Source organism: Lagenorhynchus albirostris, chromosome 1 (genome assembly GCF_949774975.1).
Source record: "Lagenorhynchus albirostris chromosome 1, mLagAlb1.1, whole genome shotgun sequence".
In the NCBI taxonomy this organism is placed as follows: domain Eukaryota; kingdom Metazoa; phylum Chordata; class Mammalia; order Artiodactyla; family Delphinidae; genus Lagenorhynchus; species Lagenorhynchus albirostris.
The window spans coordinates 157,213,441-157,225,593 of record NC_083095.1 but is presented as its reverse complement, the minus strand read 5'-3'; the positions used below and the strand labels follow the sequence as shown (position 1 = coordinate 157,225,593).

Here is a 12,153-nt window from a genome sequence, read left to right as displayed (position 1 = left end):
AGAAGCCCACGCACCGCAATGAAGAGTAGCCCCTGCTCACCACAGCTAGAGAAAGCCCGTGTGCAGCAATGAAGACCCAATGAAACAAAAAATAAATAAATAAATAAATAAATAAATAATTTTTAAAAAAAAACCTCTCTTGGGTCCCACTTTCCCAGAGTTGCAGTGAGTCATTAGATCCTTAAGAACATTCCAGCCCCTCCCACATAAGCACAAGCAAACTGATGTGTCCGAAACCCAGCACGTCCCACAGTCTAGACCCTAGTGCTCTTGGGAGCCAGAGACCTGGCATGCGTGGGGCAGGACAGACAGCAGGGAGAAGCGGTGCCGGGCAGTGTCCCTGGGCCAGTCCTGGGAGCGGCAGTTCCAGCACTGCCCAGACGTCCCCTCTCCCCAGACCTCGTGTCAACCGGAAGCTTTCTTGGCCTCGGCCCCTCCCATCAGGCCTTCCTATCCCGGTGTCCCCAGGGAGAGGACAGAGCAGTGGACGCAGTGACCTCTGCTGTATGCTCTTCCCCCAAACCTGGCCTTTCTTTTGCTTTTAATTCCCTGGGAGTCCCTACAATTGCTGTTACCTGCTGTAGCAGGGCCTTGTTTTTGTCTGAGAACATGGTTTCACAGTCTCTTCTCCCTTCAGAAACAAAGTCGGGGGAGGGCAGCTCCAGCTTGTGAAGTGCATCTGTGCAGGTGGCCTTCCCAGCCCTGAGCACAAGGGAAGCCTCTGCAGGAGGGTTGGGTCCCTGAAGGACCCCCTGGGGTCTGGCCAGGAGCAGCTCCTGACCTGCTCTGATTGAGGCCCTGGAGGAGGCTTTCTGGGTGATGCTGGCCTGGCCCAGGACACCACCACTGCTTTCCTTCCCTGTCGGGCGCTTCACTCCCAAATGTCACCCCCCTCACGGCTCCAGTGCGCTGGGGTGATGACAGGAGTCTGGCTGCTGTTCTGACATTCTTCTGGCCAGGGCCTTAGGGATGCCTGGGTGCTTCCCAGAGAAGCCATTTTCACAGGGAGTGGCCAGAAGACTCAAAGAGCCCTATCACTAATACTCGTGTGCACGCCCCGTCACCGTCAGTGTGGAGCGGCCTCACTGTGTGCTAACTTAGGTGACTTTACGTGGCTTAGTCTGGAGACCAGAGTGGGCCTCACGCTTCCACAGCCTCCGTGTCCCAAGGGGCCCTGCCCACCAGCTGCAGGCACAGAGGTGGGGGAGAAGCAAGAGCAAGTGCAAGGCCTGTCCCCCAGTCTTCTGAGCACAGAGTGCATGAGGAACAAGGCCCCAGCTTTCTTGCCTTTTATGGTGTGGAGGCGCCTCCTGAAAGGAGCTAGAGAGAGTAGGGCAGAGGGAGCCTGCACGGCGGAAGTGCCCAAAGTACCCCTCTATCACTTACCTGGAATTCAGTGGAACAGTTTAGTAAGTTATCTTTTTTCTCCCCCAGTTAAAATGTGTATGTTTCTTGAGAGTAAGTACCATCTTAATTTTCTTTACGTAGTCGTTGCTCGGTAGTTTATTGAATGTAGAAGAGGTTCAATAAGTATATGGTGATTAAGTGTAAGTAATGTTCTCTTCTTATTAAAAAAATAGCAACTACAGAATAGCTTGATGGAATTTGGGAAACCATGGAAGATGAACCCGGGAGATGGAGCATTTTATGGTCCTAAAGTAAGTAGGCCATATGCTTCAAAAAAAGTAGAATTTAACAGAAAAATAAAACCTGTCTCTAAGAAAACATCATTTAATTTACAGATTGATATAAAAATCAAGGATGCTATTGGCAGATACCATCAGTGTGCTACAATTCAGCTGGACTTCCAACTGCCTGTAAGATTTAATCTTACATATGTTAGGTGAGTGATTGAATGTGATAAATAATGTAGGACTCATATCTTAATTATTGTCATTTGAGCATTAGCAGTACAGAAACAAGTGTCAGTGAATGTCTGTCTGTGTGCAAGATACTCAGTATGTATTTGTTTACCTGCTTGTAATCTAGTTGGAGGTCAGCTTTAGTTTTCTGGTTAGAGCTATGAACAAAGGACGTGGAAACATGACCCAAACAGAGAAATCTCCCTGAGGCAGAGGGGGAGACTTCATAAAGGGCTGACCCTGGGTCTGTGTCTTAAGGATGGTATTTACCAGGGAAAGCAGAGGAAAAAAGGCAGTTTCATCACTGCAAACCAACAACTCCTTTAAAAATTTTTTTCTTAACTCACAGTAAAGTTGACTTTGTGTGTATATGTGTGTGTGTGTACAGTTCTGTAAGTTTTAAACATCGTATAGAGTGGTGTGCCCACCACCACGATTGTGATTCCATCAGGCAAGCAAATTCCTGTGCTGTTCCTTTACAGTCACACTCTCCTCCCACCCAGCCCTGGGCAGCCTCTGACCTCCTCTCCATCACTTTCCCAGAATTCCACAGAAGTGGGATCATACTGTATATCACCTTTTGAGGGTGTGCATGGCATCAATGTGACTTGTCAGCAGTGATGTAACCTCCATCACTTGGTTAAAATAAAGTTTGCCAGATTTCCCCACTGCAGTTACTGTTAATTCCCTTTCCATAATCTGTTTTTTGGAATTGAGATTTTCCTGGTGATGAATATGCTGAGTAGGTTTGAATTGCATCCCAGACATTGTTAATATTATATTGTGAGATGCTGGGTCTTGTTTAAATCCTAAGGGGATTGTTGGCTTTTTAGCAGTCATTCTGCCTGGGCAGGTTCAGGCTGTAATTTCTAACCCGCCTTCTGTGGTTCCAGCGTCAGCTCAGTTTTCTGAGCCTATACAGTCGACCCTCTGTATCCATATCTGTATCCGTATCTGTGAAGCCCGTGGATATGGAGGGCCGACTGGGCTCACTGTACCAGCCATTGTATATAAGGGATATGAGCGTCTGTGGATCTTGGCCTCAGCGAGGCCTTCTGTCCTGTGTGCACCACCCAGGGGCAAAGTCCCACAGTCCAATTCTCAAGCCTTTTATGTGCTGTTAGGGTCAGATCCAAGCATGTGCAATGAGAGGTGAGGCCAGCGAGCTCATACACCCCTTTATGGGGCAGCTCTTCTGCGCCCCCTGCTCTCTGTATTTTCCTGACACTTTTTGGTTCCCTGAAGTCCCTTTCTGTAGTCCTGTGGCCAGAACGCTGGGCTTTAGCTTCCCTGCTCCGCATGCTGTTTCCAGGGCTATCTGTTTCAGAGACCAGGCATCAGGAGGCCAGCCAGAGAGAGAGAGCACAGGGATTCACGTACGCTTGGGATCACAGCTGTTCGGGTTGGAGAGAAGGATCCCCTTCCTTGGAGTTTTAGGTGCCTGTTTAGTCTCTGTGCCACTGTGGGAATGCTGGGGGCTGGAGGAAGAGAGGAGAAAAAAGAAACAGAAGAAAACTCCAGGACGTCCCCCACCCCCACTTTTTCTGAAACTTAGCAGTTATTTTCTGGCTCTTGGCCAGAAAGTGAGGATTTCTCTTGAAGCTTTTCCTGTCTGCACCTGGTATGTATTCTTGCTTGTGGGCTGTCTCTGAGTCCAGGCCACACAAACTGGAAGACAAAATTACAAAAAACTAAGTGCAGTTTGGTGGCACTTCAGAGTCTGGTCTTCTTCGGCAATCCCCCGGCACCAGTCACTCCTCCCAGCCCTCGGATGGCTGTTCTTCATGTTCTCTCCAGGGTCCACGTCTGCGTTCAGAGAGAGAGTCAGGTGTGGCATGCTTACTTCATTCTGCCTGGAAGCAGCTTCTTTTTAAAGACCCTTCCACTGACTTGAATTAGACAAAAATCACAACATCATTTCTTTAAACTCTCCCCTTCTCACCATGTCCTGTTTTAGACATGTGGTGTTGATTAGATAATGTGTTGAGATCTCTTTCACTCAAGATTATTAATTTAAAAAATTAATTTAGAAAGGAAAAATTATTGGCATATTTTAAGTCTAATAATTTTTAATAGAATATTTTCCTAATAAGATTCTTATAATAAATGAACAACCACCAATTTCGCAGAGTGTAGGATTTTATGCAGTGATCTCAATTTATGTTCAACCAACAAAAATTTTATTTCGGATTCTCCAACTTGTGTTTTGATTAATGGTTATAGAGCTACACTGAGAGTTACATCCTGTGAGAAGGTAAAGAGCTGAAGAATAGTTGAAGTGTTCACACAGGGAGTTACATCAGGACATGAGAATAATAAAAATTCTCAAAGGTTAAAGGGGAAAGCACGGAACTTTCAAGAATAAATTCAGGCCTTTTGGAAAAGATGGTGTCTTAAGTTCATATTTGCAAAATCATCTTTCCCCAGTAACCTACCAAAATGAACAAAAGGAATTAGGGGTAGGGGGACTTTATGCAAAAATGACCCAACTAGTGCAACAAAATTTGAACACTACTAGCCATCCAAGGGGGATGTGGAGGAGCAGTAGATCAGGCAAGCCATCCACCCATCCATCCATCTACCCATCCACCCATCCATCCATCTACCCATCCACCCATCCATCCATCTACCCATCCACCCATCCATCCATCTACCCATCCATCCATCTACCCATCCACCCATCCATCCGTCCACCCATCCACCCACCCACCCACTGATCCACCCACCCATCCACCCATCCATCCTTCCATCCATCCACCCATCCACCCACCCATCCACCCATCCTTCCACCCATCCATCCACCCATCCACCCATCCACCCACCCATCTACCCATCCGTCCACCCATCCACCCATCCATCCATCCACCCTTCCACCCACCCATCCACCCATCCTTCCACCCATCCATCCACCCATCCATCCATCCACCCATCCACCCTTCCATCCATCCACCCATCCACCCACCCACCCATCCACCCACCCATCCACCCATCCACCCACCTATCCACCCATCCACCCATCCATCCACCCATCCACCCACCCACCCACCCATCAACCCACCCATCCACCCATCCATCCATCCATCCATCCATCCATCCATCCACCCACCCATCCACCCATCCATCCACCCATCCATCCACCCATTCACCCACCCACCCATCCATCCACCCACCCACCCACCCATCCACCCACCCACCCACCCATCCATCCACCCATCCACCCATCCATCCATCCATCCATCCATCCATCCATCCATCCATCGTCCTAGGTGTTGTGTGGACAGTAGGGACTGGAAAGCAGAAGTGGAAGCAGTGGTCTGTAGGCCAGGTAAGAGATGATGACAGAACGTGGTGGCAGTGATACATAGAGATGAGAAAAGTGGAGGTATTTGGGGTATATTTTGGAGGTAGAACCAATGCGATCTGTTTGTGGCTTAGATATGAGGGGAGAAGAGGGAAGGAGCAGCGAGTTCATCACCTTGATCAAGTAAGTTTTTTACCCAAGAAAGCAGGGGTGGTTTTGGACTTCCCTGGTGGTCCAGTGCTTAAGACTTCACACTCCCAATGCAGGGGCCCTGGGTTTGATCCCTGGTCAGGGAACTAGATCCCGCATGCTGCAACTAAAGATTCCACATGCCGCCAGGAAGATCCCGCACACAGCAACCTCAGCTAAGACCTAGGTGCAGCCAAATAAATAAATATTAAAAAAAAAAAAAAGAAAGCAGGGGTAGTTTAACATTACGAAGTGTATTGTCACCCATTACCTTCAACAGCGCTGAAAGGCATTGGATAAACAGTAACATTCATTCCTGTGAGAGGAACAGAAATAAATTTTCCTGTAATGGTAAGGAGTATTTATTAGAAAACAACAATAACATCTCTACTTAGTTGAGAAGAAGGTGACTAGCCTATTTGTACTCTTACTCACAGTTGTTCTGGAATACGTAGACATATTGAAATAAAGAGCCAAATTTTCATTGTATGTAGATGCTAAGATGTCTAGAAATCCAATAGAATCAGATGGAGAAAAATTAAAACTGATAATAAAGTAAGGTACCTAGCAAAAGGTCAAAATGCAAACATCAATTTGCTTTCATATATATTAGCGACAACCTGCTAAGAAGTGCAATGGAAAAAAAATTTCAGAAACAGTAACAGCAACAATAACAAAAACCAAGCAGAGGGGCTTCCCCAGTGGTGCAGTGGTTAAGAATCCTCCTGCCAATGAAGGGGCCTGGGAAGATCCCACATGCAGCGAAGCAGCTAATCCTGTGTGCCACAACTATTGAGCCTGTGTGCCACAACTACTGAAGCCCACGTGCCTAGAGCCTGTGCTCCGCAACGAGAGAAGCCACCACAATGAGAAGCCTGCGCACCTCAATGAAGAGTAGCCCCTGCTCGCCACAACTAGAGAAAGCCCGCGCACAGCAATGAAGACCCAACACAGCCAAAAATAAATAAATAAAATAAATTAAAAAAAAAAACAAGCAAAATATCTAGGAATAAACTTAACAAGGAATATAAATATATAATATTTATTTGAAATATATACCATAAAACTTTATCAAAGGCAAAAAAAAAGTTGTTTAAATGAAGATTCACACCACTGTTGGACTGGGAAGAATCAATATTGTGAAGATACGAATTCTCTTCAAATGTATCTCTAAATCTAATGTAATTCCAACTAAATCCACGAGGATTGTTTGGGGGAACTTGTCATTAATTCTAATGTTTACCTGAAAGTATAGATGTGTAAGCATAGTTTAGGTCACTCTTTGCCCTTCTTAAGACTAGACCTGATTTTAATTCTTTTAAAATAAATGATGGGACAGAAATTTCTGGTACCCAGGGGCCTGTGAAAGGATCATGCTGCTTCTCTTTCATTCCCTACACAGGCAACATTATGCGACATTCAGGAATATACCATGCTGTTTCCAGTTTGTAGAATGAATTATTTCTTCACATATGTGAGCAGGACTGGACTCAGGCCCCCCAGCCCCACCCCAAAGCTTCTGTAGGATCTGACAGAGGATTTGGCCTGCAGTCAGTCTGCCGTGGCTCTTAGCAGAAATGATTGGCAATGACGATGTCCAATGAAAACTCTTTTGAAGTGAGTTTAATGAATGAGTCTCTGTTTTTATTTGTCTGTTTGCCCTGTGTGTATATGTGTTTTAGTAGTAAATAGCTGGTACAACGTTTAGATAAAAATTTGTCCTAAGAACTTTGTAAGCATCACATATTATTACATTTGTTGCAGTAACGTGAAATTTATCTTTCTGGGAAAAGTGTGCACAGATCTTGGAGTGCCTGACTTTATTACAATTAACAGTTGTAATTTGCTTTTTACATCTTTTTCTGAAAGGGAGGAGAGAATTCTCAAATGTAAGGAGAATGTCATGAAGGTTTCAGGTCTGTAAACGGAATTTGACTGGTGGACTTCTGGAACAAGTATCAGGAACATTTTGAAATATATCAGTAGTATGGGGGCATAGTGTTTACAATATGGCAGTGTGTTTACAGTGGATGGTGTCAGGAATGGGTGCATTTGGACCAAACCAGGTTGGCTGTGAGTTGACATTTGCTGATGCTGAGAAAGGGTTATGTGGGAGTTCATTATACTATTCTCTCTACTTTTGTATATGTTTTCAATATTCTCTAATAACTACTAACTAACTAACTAAGGTTGGTAAATTTTTTGCCAGCCACTGTGGTCATACCATTAACCCAAACTAATAGAATACCAACATATTCTATTACAGACTACAGAAACCCATTTTCTTTACTTTTGCAATGTCTTTGATAATTGTTCAATAAATTAGTGGTGAAGTAAGCCATAGTTCAAAATAAAGTTAATTTAAAAAACATGATTTGTAAAATTGCCTCTCAATATGAGTAAACTGGTAGTTTCGAATAAAACTGGTAGTTTAGAATAATCAGTAGATTTGTAATAGAGATAGTGATCTAATATCACATTGCTTTTTCCTAGATGATATATTTTACTTCCCTTTGGTTTATAAAAGATACCATAGGGCTTCCCTGGTGGTACAGTGGTTAAGAATCCACCTGCCAATGCAGGGGACACGGGTTCAAGCCCTGGTCCGGGAAGATCCCACATGCCGCGGAGCAGCTAAGCCTGTGCGCCACAACTACTGAAGCCTGCGCGCTTAGAGCTCATGCTCCGCACAAGAGAAGCCACCACAATGAGAAGCCCGTGCACCGCAACGAAGAGTAGCCCCCACTCACTGCAACTAGAGAAAGCCCACATGCAGCAACAAAGACCTAATGCAGCCAAAAATAAATAAATTTTAAAAATACTAAACTATTAAAAAAATAAGAAACATAATGCAAAATCTCTTTAAAAAAATAAAAGATACCATAATTTGAAAGAAAAAAAACCTTTATTTCTAATTAATGGCACATTTATGTTTAAAGATAATTTATGAGTAATCTATTGTTTTACCTAGTTTGGGAAAATACCTTTTAAATATAAGGTAAGAAGATAAAGTTATTTATGAATCTTAATAGAATAATTAAATGTATAATTTTCATTTTTTTAGTAAGGATGGGGATGATAAGAAGAACCCTGTGATCATTCATCGAGCCATTTTGGGGTCAGTGGAAAGAATGATAGCCATTCTCTCAGAAAACTATGGAGGAAAATGGTAAGTGATATGGAAAAGAAAAGCTATATGTCTACTGTTCTTAAAAATCATGTCTAAAAGATGAAATTAATATGAAAAAATTGGTGGCTCTTGCCTTATAATTAGCAAGTATCCAAACAGCAAATAAAAATTTTTGTGGCATCTGCCAGACCAGAAAACAAAACAAAGGCAGCGTGGCATAACACTATCATTTACCTTTTTGAGATCTCAGTAAAATTAAAGAGTAACCTTTTCACCTGTGTCAAACAAACCCCTCAAAGATCTAGCCGCTGGAACGTATATGGCCCACACTCTCAGGGTGCCATCTCTAGCTGTACTGCCCTCCTTCCTTCTGCTATGCTGTTGACCTCACAGCCCCGTGACCACAGACTTAGGAGGAAACATGTAAGCCTGGTTCACACATGGCCCCAAAGCCAAAGAGAACCGCTGCAGTGGCATCCCCCTCCAGGGATGGAGGGGGAAGGTGAATGCCCTAAGTGCAGGCTTTTGGTGGTACGTCAGATCACCGTCTGTGCCAGGCGGGAAAAGTGGCCAGATGTGGGTTACACTGATGCGTGGGATCTGGTTATTGCTTTGGCCACAGGGTCAGAGACTTAAGAGATAATTAGGTTGGAAACCAGATGACAAGTAGATTTGGTATGTGGATGGTCGCTCAGAATGGGCCATGGGGATGGTATTGCCCGAGTCTGTGTCTGTCCCTTAGATTTTATTTGCAATCCTAGAGAAATATACTGAGGTGTCATGGGGGTGTCCAATCTATTACAGGTACAGGGAATCCAAAACTGTAGATATGAATATGTGTGTGTGTGAATTAACATGTTTATATTTCTCTCCAGTTGATTCTGTTGTAAATAGTTAACATAGTGAGAGATGGTGGGTCTTGCAAGAGAACAGTAGAACTAGGGGATCAGGAGATGGTGTGGGCACACCTCCCTGTGGAGACACAGTACCACCCTCTACAGTTTACACAGCAAGCCTTTGGACACCTACCAAGTTGTGGTGGAAATCTCCCTGAGAAATAAAAATAGAAATGTTTAAAATGTGGCTCTCTTGAGTTGGTAGGGCTGAAGCAGGGGTGAGAACAGAGTTCAAAAAGATACATTTACTTTTCATTTTATAATCTGTATTTCATCATGTATATAATTACATTTGTCACATGTATTATTTTGCTTTTGTAATTTAAGAATAAGTATGTAAAAACATATGCACGAAGTGCCATCTGGTAATAGTCCCCGTGCATTTCCTTCCACCTTCAAACTAAACATGCTGAAGAAAAAGGCAAACATTTCCCACATCAAACATTGCTTATACCCACCTTTCCATCTTTTAAAACATTTTCATTTTGAGATAACTGTAGAATCATTTACAAAGAGGTCCAGCACACCTTTTACCAGTTTTCCCCAATGGTAACATCTTGCAGAACTGAATACAACATAACTGGGGAGTGACAATCCACCAACCTCATTCAGGTCTTGCATTTGTGCACACGTTGTAGATTTGTGTACCCGCCAGTCAAGGTACAGGACAGTTCCATTACTTATAAGGATCCCTCATGCTGCCGTTTATTTTATGGCCACACACCTCCTACCCCATCCCTGTCACCATCCTCCGGCAGCCACTCATCTGGTCTCCATCTTCATAATTTTGTCATTTCCATAATGTTACATAAATGGAATCACAGCGTGCAGCCGTTGGAGACTGACTTTTTTCACTCCTTGGATGGAGTTGCCTTGAGATGCATCCGAGGCATCTCAAGTACCAGTCGTTGGCTCCCTTTCACTACTGATGGTGTTCTGTAGTGTGATGCACAGTTTGAGCATTCACTCGCTGAAGGGCATTTCGGATATTTCCAGTTTGGGGCTATTATACGTAAAGCTGCTATAAATGTTAGTGTGCAGGTTTTTGTGTGAACATGTTTCCATTTCTCTGGGATAAATACCCAGGAGAGCGGTTGCTGGGTTGTATGGTCAGTGATGTTTAGCCCTTTCATCTAGCTGCCAACCTGTTTTCCCTCCCTTTCCAACCAAAATGCCCAGTTTCCCCTTTTGTCTCCTCTGTTGCCTTTTAATATAGTTTGCTTTATTTCTACACCCCTCTACTGAACCTGCTCTCTTGTGAAGTCTTACTTAAAAAGAAAAAAGAGTCTTTGGTTGTTTTTTAATCTTGTAATAAATGGTCATTTTAAAAATACGTATTATATTTTTCAGGCCTTTCTGGCTGTCTCCTCGTCAGGTAATGGTCATCCCTGTGGAGCCAACTTGTGAAAAATATGCACTTCAGGTAAAATTAGAGACATTTAAAGTACATAATCTTGGCATGTGGTCTGTGAACGTCATTGACTTGGAATTCGCACCTTAAAATATTGCATAACTAATACATTAATTTACCACCTCATGTTTTCAATAAATGTTTTCAGTAACACCTGAGTCGTGTCTATGTAGCTGTATCAGAACTATTTTATTTCTTAATGTTTTTGAGAAATTGGTGTTTTAAAACATCTCATAGTTATTCTTTTCCTCGTGGCTCTATTAGGAAGAATACTTATATTATCTGTTGCTGTGTAACAAATTACCCCAAAACTTGGCAGCTTAGAACAATAAGCATTTATTATCTCAGTTTCTGTGAGTCAGAATCTGGGACAACTTGGCTGGGGACTCTGGCTCGGGTGCCTGGTGAGGCTTCTCAGAGGTCGAGGCAGGGGGAGTGACTCAGCACTTTAACCTCATCTCAGAAGTGGGGTGCCATCACTCTCCCTCCACTGTGGTCACAGAGACCAACCTGGTACAAGGTGGAGGGGACACACAAGGGTGTGAATACCGGGGGGTGGGACCCTGGGGGTCATCTTGGAGGCTGGCCACCACATTACCATACACAATGTATTAATGAAAGTGTCTCATTCTCTTATAGGTATCCACTGAATTTTTTGAAGAAGGATTCATGGCTGATGTTGACTTAGATCATAGTTGTACACTAAATAAGAAAATACAAAATGCACAGCTGGATCAGTATAATTTTATTTTGGGTAATCTAAATTTGTATATATTTTTCCCAAATGCTTGTTTTTTCACCTTAATTCCAAAAAACCCCAAAAAACAAAGAATATGGTATAACTGCTTGATTATGACAAATAGCTGTTGAATACTTATACACAAAGAAGAGTCTGTGATGTTCCTGGCTAGATACTTTTTGTTATTTGCCAGAAAAGAAGAGTTATGAAGTTTCACATGGATCCTGTGGTGTAGTATTACTAGGAAGAATTAATAACTCAAACTGACAGTGGAAAATGATCTTATCAGTAGAATTATACTCTGTATGTTTCAGTCATGTGATAGGCCTGAAATAATCTCCTTTGCTTTTCTGGTTTATTAGAAATCTTTAGGATTAAACTAATGACTAGGAGATGTTCCAAATTTAAGATGATCAAAAGAAAAGAATTAAGTGAAAAAATAAAACGTCCTTGAGGAACATGAGTAATTAGATGCAGAATCTAAAATTTTGACTGTAAAAATGATTCAAAATCAAGGGAAACTTATTTATATGCCTGCAGGCATGATATGGTTATGTCCTATAAGTTGAAAGTTTGTGTAGAAGGCAAAATAAATATGCACAGGGCTGTCCTATGAGCAATTTGT

The 12,153-nt window shown here is 43.0% G+C and overlaps 1 protein-coding gene across 4 annotated transcripts in view; it reads left to right on the top strand.

The window, feature by feature from the left end:
- The window catches only part of TARS3 (threonyl-tRNA synthetase 3), a 52,147-nt gene that overhangs the window by 38,067 nt on the left and 1,927 nt on the right, over nt 1-12,153 (top strand). For 2 of the 4 annotated variants that reach the window (XM_060156869.1, XM_060156861.1), the window contains 5 exons: nt 1,581-1,658; nt 1,743-1,843; nt 8,417-8,521; nt 10,729-10,801; nt 11,429-11,543. In XM_060156869.1, the coding sequence (XP_060012852.1) occupies nt 1,581-1,658; nt 1,743-1,843; nt 8,417-8,521; nt 10,729-10,801; nt 11,429-11,543 (472 nt within the window). Of the gene's footprint in view, nt 1-1,580; nt 1,659-1,742; nt 1,844-6,754; nt 6,970-8,416; nt 8,522-10,728; nt 10,802-11,428; nt 11,544-12,153 lie in introns of those variants that run through there. The other 2 variants (XR_009541953.1, XR_009541954.1) reach the window with 2 other exon arrangements.